General features: G+C 48.2%; 7 protein-coding genes across 7 annotated transcripts; 2 read left to right on the top strand and 5 right to left on the bottom strand.

Moving 5' to 3' along the window:
• Positions 1–1,374: 1,374 nt before the first annotated feature.
• N7529_010234 (VOC family protein) lies at positions 1,375–2,073 on the top strand (the record flags this gene model as incomplete). Its single annotated transcript, XM_057245761.1, has 1 exon — positions 1,375–2,073. The coding sequence occupies one exon, from the start codon at positions 1,375–1,377 to the stop codon at positions 2,071–2,073; it is 699 nt and encodes a 232-aa protein (XP_057094024.1).
• Positions 2,074–2,347: 274 nt separating this feature from the next.
• abd1 (mRNA (guanine-N7)-methyltransferase) lies at positions 2,348–4,054 on the bottom strand (the record flags this gene model as incomplete). The annotated part of the gene is made up of 3 exons (XM_057245760.1): positions 2,348–2,382; positions 2,439–2,605; positions 2,658–4,054. The coding sequence occupies 3 exons, from the start codon at positions 4,052–4,054 to the stop codon at positions 2,348–2,350; spliced, it is 1,599 nt and encodes a 532-aa protein (XP_057094023.1).
• A 562-nt stretch (positions 4,055–4,616) lies between these two features.
• N7529_010232 (uncharacterized protein) lies at positions 4,617–6,107 on the bottom strand (the record flags this gene model as incomplete). The annotated part of the gene is made up of 3 exons (XM_057245759.1): positions 4,617–5,389; positions 5,444–5,527; positions 5,594–6,107. 3 exons carry the CDS (start codon positions 6,105–6,107, stop codon positions 4,617–4,619), a joined length of 1,371 nt encoding a protein of 456 aa, XP_057094022.1.
• A 306-nt stretch (positions 6,108–6,413) lies between these two features.
• cox15 (cytochrome c oxidase assembly protein cox15) lies at positions 6,414–8,018 on the top strand (the record flags this gene model as incomplete). The annotated part of the gene is made up of 2 exons (XM_057245758.1): positions 6,414–6,835; positions 6,905–8,018. 2 exons carry the CDS (start codon positions 6,414–6,416, stop codon positions 8,016–8,018), a joined length of 1,536 nt encoding a protein of 511 aa, XP_057094021.1.
• Positions 8,019–8,404: 386 nt separating this feature from the next.
• On the bottom strand, positions 8,405–9,710 carry N7529_010230 (uncharacterized protein; the record flags this gene model as incomplete). The annotated part of the gene is made up of 4 exons (XM_057245757.1): positions 8,405–9,060; positions 9,298–9,346; positions 9,408–9,440; positions 9,492–9,710. 4 exons carry the CDS (start codon positions 9,708–9,710, stop codon positions 8,405–8,407), a joined length of 957 nt encoding a protein of 318 aa, XP_057094020.1.
• Positions 9,711–10,588: 878 nt separating this feature from the next.
• On the bottom strand, positions 10,589–12,732 carry N7529_010229 (lysine--tRNA ligase KRS1; the record flags this gene model as incomplete). Its single annotated transcript, XM_057245756.1, has 6 exons — positions 10,589–10,599; positions 10,659–10,983; positions 11,040–11,561; positions 11,625–11,626; positions 11,695–12,430; positions 12,511–12,732. The coding sequence occupies 6 exons, from the start codon at positions 12,730–12,732 to the stop codon at positions 10,589–10,591; spliced, it is 1,818 nt and encodes a 605-aa protein (XP_057094019.1).
• Positions 12,733–13,270: 538 nt separating this feature from the next.
• Positions 13,271–15,956, bottom strand: N7529_010228 (putative dynamin GTPase; the record flags this gene model as incomplete). The annotated part of the gene is made up of 4 exons (XM_057245755.1): positions 13,271–13,458; positions 13,529–13,670; positions 13,722–15,820; positions 15,890–15,956. The coding sequence occupies 4 exons, from the start codon at positions 15,954–15,956 to the stop codon at positions 13,271–13,273; spliced, it is 2,496 nt and encodes an 831-aa protein (XP_057094018.1).
• Between the last annotated feature and the right edge of the window lie 963 nt (positions 15,957–16,919).

Below are 16,919 nucleotides of genomic sequence, written 5' to 3'. Positions count from 1 at the left end.
GTTCGCAATTTTTGTCAATTCTTTAGTAACCCTACCTTGACATATTAATAAGTTAGCGCGCAGATATATTTAGTGACTATAAGTAATTCGTTAGCTGACTATGAACTTCACTTAAAATAATTCTTCACAAGGTTGTTACGTATGCTGTTAGGGTTTCTGCCTCGGTGTTACCTAGGTATGTCACTATGCGTACTTATCTCCGTTGGTTAGCGCTATCAAAGACCTTCGCGCTCTGCCAAATTCTTAGTGACAAAGGTTTAGTACGACGCGAGGGCCCTAGAGATGTCTAAAATATTTATTTCTTGGCTATTATTGTCTTAAAGCGTACGTACTTTTGAAGGTAAGTTTTGAGGGGAGTGTTGTCTATCTCAGTGAAAATCCAACACCAAAAAGGCCAAGTTGTTGGTTGGTTAGTATTCTAGTAATGTAGCGCTTCAGTTACATGACTACTCGTTAGAAAATGCGGTGTCTTAGGCCCCCAATCTCCTTATAGGGAATCTGGTATACCTCCAACATGGCGATGTTGCCAAGCAATCTCATATACTTTTACATGCTATATTGAACATTAACTCCTAGTAAATTCACCGGCCTTGTTCTACTAATAGATCCAAGTACTACAAGGTTTCAAAGAACTTAGATGTCAGCGAACATGCATGTTTCAGTTCCCCGCTAGGCTGGGCTCTAACAAGACATGGTAAAAACGGGAGGCCTGATTCCTTGGCCCCTCAACTATGCTGACTGTCCTCTTGCTGTAGTCATCATGGATTACACACGTGAAGTAATGCTCGCGGGTTCAGCTCGATCGAGCTTTACTGCAGGGTCATCCCAGTTCCACCAACCACCGCGCCTGAAGTGCGGGTGGGTGGCTTAGCATCTGTATAAACAAACGCCTTACAGAGCTTTGATATGTCATTTGCCAAGGCTATAAGGAAGTCGATCTATTGGCATATGATACAGCGCTCAAAAAAGCGTCGATCAGGCATCGGTGGCTCACAGACGACAACTCGATAGCCGGTCAGAATGAACAACGCATGAGGTTCCCAAGACAAATTAAACTCTTGGGCTATGCTCCAGACTTGGCATGTCGCCAGGTCCCACCAGAGCAAGTTAGCTTTGCGAGCAGGCCCCCACTAAGCTTGTAGATCCTCATCGGATTTTTATGATATACGAGAAATTTAACATTGCAACTACTGCATGTGGGCTGAGTTGGTGCTAGGATAACTTCATGTTCTAACTATTTAAGCTAGAGGTTGCTAGAATATCACAGCCTCCAGAAACACATAAGTAGACTGCAACTCCTCGTGGAGATGAGCCCCTAAAAGCATTTAATGAAGATTAAATCGAACAAACAGCTTTTCATTTTTCGCCAACGAAATGTATACACCGAACCCAATCTACCTTCTCTTAACCCTCCTAACTATACACACAACAAACGCATGCAATCCCACCCGCCGCGACATTGATCCCGCAGATGCCTTCACAATAGGCACCGATGGCCCAGCCCCAGCGGCAACGCTGGGTTTTGCAATGAACCACATCGGCCTACTCACAACGAACCTAACGGGCATGAAGCACTTCTACGGCGAAATTCTGGGCATGCGGCTCCTCTTTGACGCCCATGTAACACCCGAATACACAGTAACGTACATGGGGTACGCGCAGGGCGGGCGAAACGGAACGGGGTTCCAAAGCGGCGCCGAGCTGGCAGCCGCGAAAAACAATCTGTGGGGGTTGCTCGAGTTGCAGCAGTTCAATGTCTCGGATGATCGGTTGATCGCGTCGACTGAGAGGAGTAATACTTTTGGTCATGTGGGACTTGTTGTCCCTGATGTTGTTAAGACTGAGGAGTATCTTGAATCTCGGGGAGTGCGGATTTTGAAGAGGGTCAATGAGCCCATTAAGGACTTTACGGGCCCTGTGCCTAATGCGTTTGGTCTTGGGGAGTTTGCGGGATTGCATCTTGCTGCTAAGAAAGCCCTCGTTGACGCACAGGGGCTTATTGGGTTGGAGTTTTTCTTGATGGTTGCTGATCCTGATGGCAACCTGATAGAGATTCAACAGCAGGATGCTTAGGACCGGTTGAATAGAAGATGTTATCTTTGCCTTAGAAGGGCAATTATTTGGCTGTTCTTTATGTTGTTTTTCATGCTGTTCATAGATAGTGATCTGCTATTTCATGCGAATGGGGCTTTAAGCGTGGTAGGATTTCTTCTGTATAACGAGCTGGTTTATATATGTGGTACTGTGTGCTGCAAGAAGATGAATATCCGTCAGATTCGATTGATTGAGAGGACTAGGCGAACTCCATGTACCGTATTTGGGCCTCGAGTGTGGCTTAAATTGTAGCTTAGACCTTGTAGAAGCAGAAAGCATGGTAGAAGCCTGGTCGATGAGTTGTTAGTGGCGAAGAAATGGAGCTATGTTTGAGCACTACTCACTGACGGCTTCCTTTTCTTCCTCCGTCATTGTCAAAGCACCAGTCACGCGGTCTCGTACACCCATCCTCTCGCTGAGTGGGCCTAGCTCTGGGTGGTTGTTCTCATCCTCCCAGATGTCTAAGAATGGCTTGCGGTACTGGAGTTCCAAGTTGTAGTCCTCGGTGAGACTAGAAGAAGGGTCAGCTTTGAAAAAACATTGCGAAGATAGTCGACGCTTACGCTCGGAAAGCCTCCCAAGGGACAACGTATTCAGGAACCTCCTCAACGGCCTCCTTCATAAAGTAACTATACTTCCACCCGAAAGGAGGTCGGAAGACTCCATCCTCAGGGGTCGCCCCCGGGAACTGAACTCGGTAGATGTCGTTACCCCACTGGGCGCGTTCATCCTCCTCGACCTCTCCGTCCTCAGGCCCCTCTGGCTCGGCAGGTTTGGCGGCCTCACGTTCCTTGCGCTCCTTGTGGAATGCAGACACGCGACTGCTAATGACATCTGAGTTGGGACACACACCAATGAAACGGCCGCCTTTCTTCAAACAGCCTGCAACATTGCGGAGCATCTGGCGGGTTTTCTCTTCAGTTTCAAAGGCATAATGAATGGCGAACATCGAGGTGACGACATCAAATCCTCCACCTCCATAGCGAGAGGCCATAATCGACCCACCGGGTCCAACATTAGCGTCGATGCCAACCTGTTGGACGATGCTGACGTCACCCAACCATTCGCCGAAGCAATCTTTCGGGTAGAACTCGGCATGGAAAATAGGCTGGGGTGGCCGACGGCCTCTCTGGCCACGGCCCGAGCGCATTTGGTCGTACCGGCCCTGGGCCTGCTCAACAGAGATATTGGCAGGGTCGAGGCCAACATAGAGGTCAACCGGCTGAGGAGCTAACTGCCACTTACCCAGATCACCACCTTTACCGCATCCCAAATCTAGCACCAGGAGCTTGTGATCAGCAGCAGGAGGTGGACCTTGGCTGTCATCCGCCCAGTCCTTGGTGTCATCGAATCGCGTGGCAAACGACTCGTCCGGAGAGAACTTTTGAATCAAAGTACTCTTCACCCAGTTGTTGAAGCTCCTTAGACCCTTAATTTTGCTCTCTGTCTTACGCCATTCGCGTCCTCTCTCGGGAACCGCGTTGTAATGCTGGCGAACGACGTCCGTGTTTCCGCGCTGCTGAGAGTTGCGCATGGCATCTTCCTGCTCTGCACGTTCACGTTCTTCCTGTCTGCGTCTCAATGTTTCGCGGTCTGCAATTCCCTGTCGTGCGCCACCACCGGGTCGCTTGCGTTGGCGCGGTGCATCGGGCGAAGGGGAGCGTGGCTGTAGGGGTGATCGAGATCGACGGTCTTCGCGTGGTGCGGCGCCATTGGGGCTACGGGAGCGATTCCGTCGGGAGAAAACAGATGGAGGTGTGCGGCCACGCTTTCGGGCTTGGTATCGCTCTTGAAGTCTCTTGCGCTTTGCTGCGGCGTGAGATAATGTTTCCGCCGAGTTGTCTCCTTCGATGCTCCTCTGCCTGCCGCCTTCTGTCGTGGTGTTATGTGCGTTGTTTGAGCGACCTGGAGAACGGGGTGTTGATCGTCCACCAGCTCCATCTTGGTTTGGATATTCCATGCTGGCGAAGGAGAGATAAATTCGAGTGCACAGTTCAAAGAGATTGATACCGCAAGGTCGCAGTAGTAGCCTAATGTAACAAAGTTGTCCGCGCGGTGGATTTTAATTAATAAATGAAGAATGTATGCTCTGAATTTCAGCGAGACTAGAATCTTGGGGTTGGGGAGGAACCAGAGTAAATGCCGGCTGAGGTCCGCAGGTCCAATTGAGCTCCGGGTCTCGGCCAATCAGAGCGACTAGAACAGCCCTAACTCTTCTCAGCTCCATCGACTATCTTGAAGCGTCTGTGGACAACAAACATGCTAAGAGGCTTGAATAGTTGTATATCCACGAATGCAAATGAGAGAAAATCACGATCAAGTTACAGGAATTTCGATTTAACACCATGCTGCCCATTTTGAAGATAACGGAGTAAAATATGTAGACATGTCTGGCAATATTATAGATCGAAGGTATTTGTAGAATAAGAGCCGCTAAGAAACGCACGTTCAACCCTTTTCATAATCCCACGCCATCAGGAAATGCAAAGTTGAAAAGAAATAAATAGGATCATCATGCAAGTTCATTTAGACATATCAGGCAGAACAGGCTTTCGTTTAGGAGACTTGGCCGTCAGGACTTGTCTTACCCGCCGGATCTTCGCCCACCACTCACGGTCTGCTTTCTTCTTTGCATCTAGGTTTTCTTCCTCATCTGCAGTTTCGACCGGGGTGCCTGGATCGGCGCGCAATGTGTCCGTGGAGGCCATAGCGCGAAGTCTTCGACGGTGTTTGACCTTAACTGCTTCTGCAACTAATTGCCAACCAGTGCGCAAATCAGCCAGTTTCTCGTTGGCCCGGCCAGTTCCACTTTGTGCGGACTTGTTAATCCAGGGACAATAATCCATGTGCTCATCTGCTACATTCAAAGAAGTATAGACCGTGACATCGCCGTTGTCTTTGGGTTTGTAAATCCATAGCCCCAGACGGCGGAAGCAAGCACCACATCCAACCAATCCGGCAGCTCCATCAGAGGCGGTATCCCAGCCGAGCAATGCAAGTGCCAGTGCCGCCCGATTGACAGAGCGGGATGTTGATTGTGATGGCTCGGCACCATCTGTAGATTCGTGATTGGCACAATTCGTAAGTTCTTGGTCTCTGCTTGTGGAAGTAGCGGTGGCCTCGAACCATTCGTTAGGAAGTCCATTGATTATTGCATCGAGTTCTAGCCCCTCGGGAGTCTCGACAATATCATCGGCAGGCAGCTTGTCACCCATTTTCGAGATGTTCGTATAGCGCGTGTGAAGCCCCGACAAGGCGATCTCGCAATTTGTCAAAGGAAGATGTTGGATAGTTGCTGCTAAAAATTAGCCTCGAGAAAAGAAACTTTGATTACAATAGGTAGACTCACCGTCGCAGCTTTTGTTACGCCAGGGGCAGCCCTCGCCATGGGAACTACTTAGCATCTTCGCATACTCGTCCACAAGCCTTGAGCCTATTGTGATTGAAGTCAGCGATTCGATCAAAATCAAGCGTCGGAGTCATTGTGTAGATTACTTACGAACTTGTTTCCTCTCTTCAACTTTGTCAATGTCAAACCCGTCGAGTTCATCAACCTCATCAGGAAGCTTCACAACGACCGCACCACCGCACGCGCTCACACAAGTAACTCGCATAGCATCTGTGCATATCCAGCCATGCTTCGCCCATTGTACTTCATTGATTGGTGCTGGCTTCGAAGTCCATCGATCGACGCGACGAAACGTCTCCAACCGCTCGAGGAAACGTTCACGATCCCAAGGGACAAAGGTTGGGCGCTTATTCGAGTTTGCGGAAGCTAGACGATGCGCCGGTCGGGAAATCTTATTTATTGAATTTCGCACAGCTGGAAGTTCGGTGCGCTCGGCGCTGCTCAAGCGAACTTTCTTGAGGGAGAGGTTGGCGGAGAGGCGGTCTTGGGCTGTCGCGGGCGCTAAAGGTGGTGGTTTTGGCGCATTATCGGACGTGGTAGGTTTGGATAATGATTCTAAAACCCGATGGAACTTTCGCTTCTTGGATTCGACGGCGTAGGACATGTTGATGCCGTGTGAAGATGTAAGCCAGATGAAATGTGGATCAGTTCAATGCAGATAGTTGGAGCTGCGGCGATCACACTGAAGGCCAACTTTCAGCCTGAGGCATCAACATTGTCATTGAGCTTCAGCGCTCGAATATAAAAGAAAATGACGTAGAAAACAAAGACTGAATATAGTACTTAGTTCAATTCTAGTACAATATGTGCTCTGTGTATTGTTGACAATGCTGTGATGAGCGACAAATGCTCCGCTGCTGATTGGCTGATGAACATACCGCGGATATCATACGATCTCCGACATCACGACATGGTTATTTTCTCGACTTCTGTCACTTCCTCAACCATGGCTTCTCTGGGGAGTACTATGCCACTATGGCGGAGTATAGCGCCTCGCTTGGCCAAAGATCTATTTACTTGTCGCCAATGCCTCCGGAGTCAGGGCTACGCAGCCAAATCCATTCGTCAATTCGGCTCAATTCCCTCTCGCCAACCCAGCAAGATTCAATCGACTTTCCTGAACGATAAGAATCGCTCATTCTTCACTTCCAGCATCAAGCGATCGACTGCCACGCCAAGTGTCACCGAAGCAATTGAAGAGGGCGCCGCAAAGACCAAGTCCAGCTTCCCCAAAATCAGTGATAAGGCAGTCGCCTACTGGCTCCTCGGCAGCGCAGTTAGCGTTTTCGGAATTGTGGTCTTCGGTGGCCTGACACGTTTGACAGAATCAGGGTAAGTTTGAATCCTCAACCTCCCTCGAAAATCATGCTACGGATGCTGACGGGACAATTTTTGGCATAGATTGAGTATCACCGAATGGCGACCTGTTACCGGCTCCCTCCCTCCCATGAACGCGGAACATTGGGAGTCTGAGTTTGCGAAATACCGCGCGTCTCCCGAATTTCAACTGTTAAACCCGAACATGACCCTGTCAGAATTCAAGTCGATTTACTATATGGAATGGATTCACCGGCTCTGGGGCCGGTTCGTCGGAATGTCCTTTGTGCTACCTGCTGTTTACTTCGTCGCCCGGAAGAAGGTCTCTACGCCAATGGCGTGGCGTCTTCTCGGTATTGCTGGTTTGATTGGATTCCAGGGTTTCCTTGGATGGTGGATGGTCAAGTCCGGCTTGAAGGACGATCTCTTCGCCCCTGGTAGTCACCCCCGAGTGAGCCAGTACCGCCTGACTGCTCACTTGGGTGCTGCTTTCACTTGCTATGTTGCCATGCTGTGGAACGGCCTGGCTATCTTACGGTCTCATCGGTTGATGGCCGATGCCGCTGCTGGTATCGAACAGCTGAATGCGCTGCGTGACCCAAAGCTGGCCTTCTTCCGCCGCTCGGTTGCCGGTATTGCCTTGTTGGTTTTCACAACTGTCATCTCTGGTGGCCTCGTCGCGGGCCTTGACGCCGGACTTATCTACAACGAGTTTCCGTATATGGGTAATGGACTCGCGCCTCCTAGCTCGGAGCTGTTCGATGCCCGCTATTCCCGCCACGAGGACCGCTCCGATCTTTGGTGGCGCAACATGCTCGAGAACCCTTCTCTTGTTCAGCTTGACCACCGCATTCTCGCTACAACTACGTTCACCGTCATTTGTGCCTTGATGGCCTACACACGCGGCTCACCTGCCATGAAGCGCTTCCTCCCGGCCCCTGCCAGAAAGGGTGTGCACGGCGTGTTCGCCTTTGCCTGCTGTCAGGTCGGTCTTGGCATCTGCACTCTGCTCTATCTCGTTCCCACCCCGCTCGCTTCCGCCCACCAGGCTGGTAGCTTGTTCCTCCTCACCTGGGTCATGATTTTGGGAAGCCGTGTGTGGCACCCAACCCGCACAGCCAAGCTTCTGCAGATGGCCGTGAAGGCTCGTTCTCAGTACCCTACCAGCGCTGTTGCTTCGGCGGTGAAGAGAGTCTAAGCGGCTTGCTCACTCAGTGTATGACCATGCTGACCAAGAAAGATTGTACAGCAATCTTTTGTATCTGATACTATCTCCATTCATCTGTGACTCGAGCATTACTCGAGTCTTACTGTATAACTAGTACTACCCCCTCATTTTTGTAAAAACACTTTAGCTAAAACAAAATTTATTGTCACATCTACCTTAGCTATCAAATTGACATTCTCGATACAGAGCCCTTTCCAAGTCAATCACCAGGTAATTGAACGATTCAATCTGCCGCTCCGCCCTCTTTGGCTCTCACCTTTTCGTCATTTCACACATCTGCCCACCGTTCATCGCAACATCTTTCAATCTCCAGAATCACTGCTTTCATTCACCACTCTCGGGAAATCACTAACAATTCACTCGGTCATCTTCGCCGAAGGCCTCGCAGCACGGGCGGGATTGCGCCGGGCAATGAAATAACCCATCAGCAAACCATCATCGTCGATAGTGAAGCCAGATTCATCACTCGGCCATCCATCATCACCAGCTATGGACACAGTCACATCAGAGCTAGTCGACGGAGTATCGGCCCGTTGCTGAAATTCCTGGTGATGGGAGGTACTCAACGTCATGTCCAGTCGCTTATGTAGCCCCTGGCCCCCTCCAGATGCAAGGTCCAACAAAACCTGCGCGGCCATCTTCTCCAGGCTCCCAATCGACGGTCGTGAATCTTGAGCGCCATCTAAAGGCACATTGCCTCCAACCTCGGGGACATGGATCGATCCAAAGGAAGTGTGCGACTGGTCTCCAGAGCGTTCGTTTTTGCATTTGTTGCAAATTTGCCAACCGCATTGCTTGCAGCGTGACATGCCGTTTTGGTTGCGTCTGTTGCATTCATCACATTTGGCTGTATGGGCTGCTACATCGGAGAATTGCACTCCAATCTTTTGTAGACGGGCTCGATTGTTTTGCGCTGGTGGGCGGCGTTGGAGTGCCTCTTCGACCTTTTGCTTTCGTGTCTGTTGGGTTTGCTGGGGTGTGGTTTGTCGAATCGCACGAGGGGCGCAGCCAGCTTTTCAGTCGTCGATGAGCATGGGGAATTAGAGGGTCTCTTTGAAGACCTTGGAGAGCTCCCTGTGACGTTCGGAGCCTCTCGCTCTTGCAGTATGCGTGGCTGGTAACTGCTGGTTTGCATAGTGGTCGTGGAGATTCGATGTACCCGTGAACGTATAGGAAGGTTGACCATCGGAGAAACGCCTTAAGAGACTTCTAGTTAGCTGTATTCCATCTTCACTACCCATTCACGTACCTTCCGGAATGGCCGGGTCCTGGTAAGCGTAAGGACCCTCGCCAAGGACCTAATGGCATAGATATAAGCTGCGTATTCCTGTGGTCTCAAGACTCTATTGGAAGACTTACCCCCTTGGAGGTGAATCCTGCCTTGAGATATGCCTAGAGATAGATTAGACTTTTTGTCAATGAATAAGGATGAATGATACAAACGTTATGGCTAGGATCAACAGGGATTCTCCATCCTCGAGCTGGATAAGGTGGATACAGGTTGGGGGATGCAGAAGAGCCATCTGCTGTGCTATCATCGTTATTCAAAAATTGATGCCTGTGGTCCTCAAGCCTATCCGCTTTGATCTTCTCCTCGAGCTCACGAAAGGAGGGAATGGTTTGGCGTGGGTCCCGAGGGAGAGGCATCGTGTGTTGATCCATAGTCGTCAGGATGCCCTATGGGAGTGATAGATACAATAAGGATGACCTTGGAAAAGAGAAACGAGAAGGGAAGCAAGTTCGAAATGGAAATATTGTGGGTGTGGATAAAAGGCATGAGGTTGAGGAAAGTTCTCAGATGCAAGTTGGACAAGTTGGACCAAGCCAATTATTTTATATGATATTAGGAGAAATCGGATGGCGCCTCAAAACATCAGGGCACATGCCGCCTAGGGGGCAATCAAACATTGTAAATGTGCTGATATAGGTTGAGTAGCCCTCCGGTCCCTGCAAGAATCAAAGTAATGTTGACCAATACACCATGACTTGACGAACCAACATTGTCTCATAGGTAGCAGGCAGTCGGGGCTTTCCACTTGGCTTGGGAATCCATGAAAGAGAAGAGAATTGTCATATTAGTATTTGAGTCAACCAGCACCACAGCCCTGGAGCCCTGGAGCTTTCTTTCTTTCTTTGTTTCATGTGAACCTAGGCCTCCAAAAAGCCACGAGGAAGAAATAGCTTTTGCAAATTCATGCTATTGAGTCACAAAGTAAGATCTCTGGAAAACATTCTACTCTATCTCATAATATCTCTTTGATTGACTGAGCAACTTTGTGCTGTATCGTTTGGATTGCTTAGGGCACTCGAAACCCGTGACCAACTTCTATATTTTGTACCGCCATACCATTATTGAGTCAACATACGTAAGGTTCACACCATTCTTTGCTAGCTGAACTATGGATATTCTTAAAAAAAAGGTAGATTGTCACAATTTTATCTGTTGCATTTATTGTTCATGAAATAAGCACATGCAAAGCACAGAATCCTCAGAAATCCAGGACAGACTCCTGTGTTCGAGTGAAATCCAACCAATTTATTCATTTGTGGGCTGTAAAGTCATAGTTAGTGATATCGGCTCACGAAAATTACAGGATACTAATAACATACGGATTCCTTCCTCGGGCTGGGGCTCAATTCCAACAACCTCGGCGGCAGGCTTGGCCTCGGCCGCGCTCTTGTCATCCTTCATCATTGGGAAGGCCAAAACCTCCTTGATGCTGTAGTTGTCGGTAAGAAGCATGACCAGACGGTCAATTCCCATGCCCCAGCCACCGGTGGGAGGCAAACCGTACTCAAGAGACTGGCAGAAAGTCTCATCAATCATCTGGGCCTCATCGTCACCTTGGTCCTTCTGGTTTGCTTGCTCTTCGAATCTCAGACGTTGGTCAAAGGGATCGTTCAACTCAGTGTAGCTGTTCACAATTTCGAATTTCTACGACACACAAGTTAGCGGTGTTCATTTGGAGGGTTGATAAACGATGAACTGACCGAGCAGAAGACCTCGAAACGTTCACAAATACCCGCATCTTTGCGGTGGTACTTGGCCAGAGGGGACATCATCTGGGGGTGACCACTGATGAAAGTGGGGTTGATGCAAGTTTCCTCAAGGAATTCACCAACAAGCTTGTCAAGCATACGAGCGTTGGTCTGAGGGGGGGAGCATTCCACGTTCATCTTCTGCAACACACGCTTCAAGAACTCGTTTGTCTCCTGAGTGTGAAGTTGGTCACTGGGAGGGAACTTTTCGCCGCAGGCCTCCTCCAATGCGGGCATCATTTCAATTCGCCTCCATGGTGCCTTCCAGTTAATGTTGTAGGCCTCACCGGTCTGGGTGTGGAAAGTGGTCTCATAGCCACCGGTAACGTGCTTAACCAGACCCGAAACAAGTTCCTCAGTGACCTCCATAAGGTCGTATACATCTGCATACGCCTGATAGAACTCACACGTTGTAAACTCTGGGTTGTGTGTAAGGTCAATGCCCTCATTGCGTAATTGTTTTCCGATTTCGTACTGTAGACGGTTTTAGTTAGCGCTTGGATGCGGGAATTGTGGAAAGTATCAGACTGGACTTACCACTAAATCACAAATGAGTTAGCACTGTGTCTGAAGGAACCATCCATAGAGAAGGGTATGCTAAACTTACCTCGTTCCATACCACCGACAATCAACTGCTTCAAGTAAAGCTCGGGAGCAATACGCATGAACATGTTCATGTTCAGATCGTTGTGGTGAGTGATGAAAGGCTTCGCGGTGGCGCCACCGGCAATAGCATTCATCAAAGGAGTCTCAACTTCAGTAAAGTCACGGCTGTCGAAGTACTGGCGGATGTAGCTAATAATACTGGCACGGGTGCGAAGAACCTTGCGGGACTTCTCGTTCATGATAAGATCAAGGTAACGCTGACGGAAACGCTGTTCGATATCCTTGAAGCCGTAGTGCTCCGAGGGAATTGCGTGCAGACAAGGGGTCAAAAGAACGACCTCAGAAGCGAAGATGGAAAGCTCGCCATCATCACGGTTCTTAGGATCAGTCTTGCCGACAAATCCAGTCACGCCCACAATGTCACCTCTGCGGAGAAGCTCATGCTGTTCCTCGAAGGACTTGCCAGTCGCGTTCTGGGCCTGGCACATCACCTGGATCTTGACACCTTCTGCGCGAATATCATAGAAAACCAGCTTGGGACCAGCGGCACGCTTAGTGTAGATGCGGCCACCAATGCTAACAACGACATCAGTCTTCTGTTCACCCTTCTTGAGACCCTCGTAATTCTTCAAGACGTCGCGCAAGTCGGTATCGACCTTGAACTTGTGAGGGTAGGGGTTGGGCTGCTTGGTCTCGCGCAGCGTGTTGATCTTCTTGCTCCGAATCTCGAAGTATTGCTGAATACAACATTAGCATAGGTCCATACCCCGCGGCGCGTAAATGCTGCGGGTAATCTTCAACGGCCGAAGATACTCACGTTGGGGGTAAGGTTAGACTCTTCATCTTCAGCGGAGGTCTTCTTCTCGGCCTTAGGCTTAGGGGGCGCGGCGGCGGCCTTGTCCTTCTTCTCAGCTTCCTTCTCGCGCTTCTTCTGGCGTCTCTTCAATTCAGACTTGGACACCTTTTCACCAGTGACCTCGTCGAGAAGAAGGTTAGCCATTGAGGCCTCAGCCTCCTTGATAGGGTTGGAATCCGCCATGATGTTGACTTGCGAAGAACAAAAGTGGGATGGTGGGATGAGGATGAACACTTGAATTTTTGGGCGGGATCGGCATGTCCTCTGATTGGACCGCATTCTACTGCTCTCCAGTGCTTAATGCCCGACCCTTTGACATGACTCATACATCAAACGTACCCAGATGACTCAAAATCGATATGCAAGCTTGTACATTATTATTCCATTCACAATTGATTTATGGGATTCAATTTATGGTATGTTCTATATGATTTCACTGATTATTGAAGCAAATTTGATAGGGCACTCAAATTGGAAACTAGGGTTTAGGGCAATATAGTGGGGGTTCTACCCCGCCATGTGTCGCTCAGATCTATACAACTGCTCAAGTTACTTTTACCATAGCTTTATTTGAATTCAATTGATAAAATTCACTCCAACATAATCAGAACATATATGCCTAGGTAAACAATAGCATATGATTCCATCTCCGTTGTAACAAATTCGACCAGTTCAACTCATGCCCATTTGTAGGGCCATTCTGCTTGGTAGTCATCAAACATCACATCTCCCAGTCATCGCTGATTCCCTCCATGGTCACATCAGACTCGCATTTCTCGATCTCTTGAGGTCGCAGGGATGTCAACCATTCCTGGGCTATCGTAAATTTCGCCCGCTCTTTGACTAGGTACGCCCGACGTTGTTGGCGTTCTGGATCTTCTGCCATGAGTTCCAGACAGCGGGCACGACCTTGAATAATCAATCATTAGAAACATTCCAAATCAATGGTTTTCCTTTAAGTAAGATAATGAATGCTCACCATCATCCCCAAAGATCTTCAACTCATCTCTCACAATGTTCACAAGATTGTTTCGACAGATCTTGAACAACTTTTGCTTGGTAGACTGACACAAAACATCCAAGAAGCGCGACGATGCGATATCATAGTAGGCTAGCGAGCTCTATAAGACAACGATTAGTGGGTGGCTAGTCATATCACTCAGGACACTTACAGCCATCATGTCGATCTCTTGGGAGTATCTATCCGGACCAAGCTTGTCCTTGGTCTTTTGGATCTTGTCCGCAATCTTGAAGTCATTCATTTCTTGGCCGCGGAGTGTGAGGTAGCAAGTAGCTCGGGCCTTGAATCGACCCTCTTTCAACTCCTCCAATACTTGCACCATCAGTCTTTGATGCATACCTTGGGCCATGGTGAATGGGACCTCGCGCTCAGCTTGGTAGTATTCCTTTGCAATTTCTCGATGATTCGTACGCACTTGAGTCAAGTAATCTTTCAATATTTTTCTGAGCTCTTGATACAATCCAGTCTGATGGTACTGCACGAACTCTTCCTCAAGAGCTTCGAGGAGCATCCCATGCACAAGGCTGTGAGTAGCCTTGATGAAGATTTCCGAGAGGGTATCCCAATGCTGAACGATTCTCTTGTTGAGATTCTCGATTGCGCGAGGATCCAGTTGATTTGGGACCCCGACGGTATTGGAGCGAATCTTCAGCTCCGACAAGAGCTGCAAACTGAAACGGCTCCGCTTCAGTCCTTCGAAGTACTTGGTAGCATACGCACTCGGAATTATCTTTGGTGCTTCAGGAGCTGGCGGAGACTCTATTGGCCTATCAACTGGCAGCTTTCGCCTTTTTGACGGGCTCGCTTTGACGTCAATGATTTGCATGTCACAGTCTGAGTCAACGCCTTCGCCAAGGTCTTCCTTGTCCTTTTGCGCATTGTAATTTAGAACAGGTCTGGTCTTACTGAGGGCAGTTTGAAAGTCCAGCACGATCATGTTCCACTGCTCATGCAGTGGTTTCTTGTGTGCTGATGTCTGCGCTGGACACCAAGTACCATCAATGATCTCGTCGAACTTGCGCTCCAAGGCCGATGTCTTCGCCCACAGGATTCTCTGAACTTCCTCAGTTGGCGGATTAGGCAGTCGTTGTAACTCATCCTCGATTTCCTTCGCGCGCTTATCAATTTCCTCGACAATTGAAGGCAAAGATCCCAGGATCTGATCTTTGAGGAGTTCTGATAGGGCTGTCTGGAGATTTTTGATGCCAAACCGGTCTTGAAGGATAGCCAACTCATCTTTCCACAGAGTCTGGGAGAAGAAAAGATCCTCCTCCTCTCTTGCCTGCTCATGGCTAACTGCTGGATCGGGATTGTTTCGAATCACATAGTAACCATGGCCAAGCTTAAATTTCTTCCCTTGCAAAATCTGCTGCCATTGTTCAAATGACTCCCCGGATGGCCGGCGATCAGGCTTGGTCAATACACCAAGTGTACGTTCTTTTGCGCCGTTGATAGCACGAACAAGACGAGCAGCACTCGAGTTAGTCGCATCATCAGTCATGGGCAATGTCAAAAGCACAATGCAATTCTTTTGCGAAACATAGTCCTTGACCAGGTTTTCAACCAAATTCACTAAGTAGCCTTCGTCGTCTTGCTCGGTCTGACTGATAACTCCTGGCAGATCATAGAAAGACAGATTTGGAAAGCCAGGACCAGAGATATCCAATCGAACTGCATTTGGCGAAAATTGGACGAAGAACGTTTGAGGAATGTCGTTAAGCTCAGGGAGAAAGTCCTTTGGATTGACGTGGGGGTTCAAAATAGCCAGTTGCGCACACCGGATAGCGTTTTGGACTGCATTCCTGTCGGTCAAGGTGGTGAAGAGCTCGTCATCGTGACCCCCAATAGGCACCCACGGTCCCAGTGGAGTCTTTTTGAGAACTTTATCCTTTCGCTTATCATTATCGAACCAGTATTGACGTGACAAGTGAATAACACACTTCCATGGTTCTTCACTTTGAGATAGATTGATCTCTAGCGGGCACCGAGTGCATGTGCCTTCAGATCGTGGAACTTGGATTTCAGAGATACCCTCGATCAAAGAGCTCTTGCCAGTGCTTTGATCACCGACCACACAGATCTTTGGAAGTGCAATTTGTCGATTTTCAATGCCGAGGTGGCTCAGATCTTGGATCTTCTTTATGAGATCCTTCATATCCATTGTCAAATGCTCCAAGGAGCTGTCATTTTGGGTCGTAAAGCCGACTTGGGCTTTCTGATGCACGGGTGGTATCTGGGTTGTCATCCCGCCTTGAAGAATGAATGAGTTAGTAAAATGAACCACATGAGTAAGAGAATGTGTAAGACTATTTGACTCACATAGTATCGGGCTCTTTTCGGCCTTGAGAATGGGCTTGGGACCATCGATTGAGAAATTGGTTGACATCTTGTCGTCTGAGGGGAAGTTAATGTAAGCTTTGAAGGTTGCAAGGTAAACTCATGTGTGCATAAGGCCACATTGTTTCAAGAAGGTGACAAGAGTATGATACACATACCAAGAGCTTCGTAAGAGCGACCACAGATAAAAGAATGTTGAAAATGAAAGTGGAAGAGTGAAGTAGTCACAGGGAAAGATACAGAGGCACAAATAACAAATATGATGATATGGAGGGAGGAGGTGAGAAGAAGGGAGATGAATGGGCGGAAAGAGGAGGGATGGAAGGAAAGAAGCAAGCAGGAAGGTGAGGAAAGAAGAGTTGAGGGCATCAAAGACCTCAACGTGCTGGATCATTTCCTATGAGCGTGGATGCCTTAATGAATGGGGAATATTTCAGTGAGATCAATATTAATAGATCATTTTTAAGCCTCTTTGTGTTTTGAGTTACAAAATAGCTATTGGCATCATTCGTGAAAGTCATTATCAAAAAAGAAAATTTATAACAAGAATCTAGGACTTCGGAATAACAGGAAGATGTTTTGCATGATCTTATGCATTTTACTATCACATACTGGCTCTCTGTTGTGATTCAAGATTCTTCTAAAAAATCAAATAAGACTCAAAGAAAAGACCAGTAAAAAGACACATACTGAGTGATAATGAACAAGGTCATCGAGTAATATACGTAAATACCATGTCCCGAATTACTTAGATGTCTAGCTTGTTCGAGATAAACTGCTGTGAGCTTTTATATCTGTCTTGATATATGAGGGGCTAAGCATTGAAGGTGTCTGCTATATTATATTATATATTGAACGGTCGAAAGAGAAATGTCATCACCAATGAAAGAAGAGATAGTGATCTATATTAAATCAATGATGTTTTCTGCTTCAAATCTAGATACTGATTTCGTTCCTAAGAATTTCCAGCTAATGGTACTATCATTTGAACCAAGTTCAGCCTGCTTACCTT

This window comes from Penicillium soppii (assembly GCF_028829465.1).
Source record: "Penicillium soppii strain IBT 18220 chromosome Unknown utg000007l, whole genome shotgun sequence".
Taxonomy (NCBI): Eukaryota; Fungi; Ascomycota; class Eurotiomycetes; order Eurotiales; family Aspergillaceae; genus Penicillium; species Penicillium soppii.
This window is presented reverse-complemented; position numbering and strand designations above follow the sequence as displayed.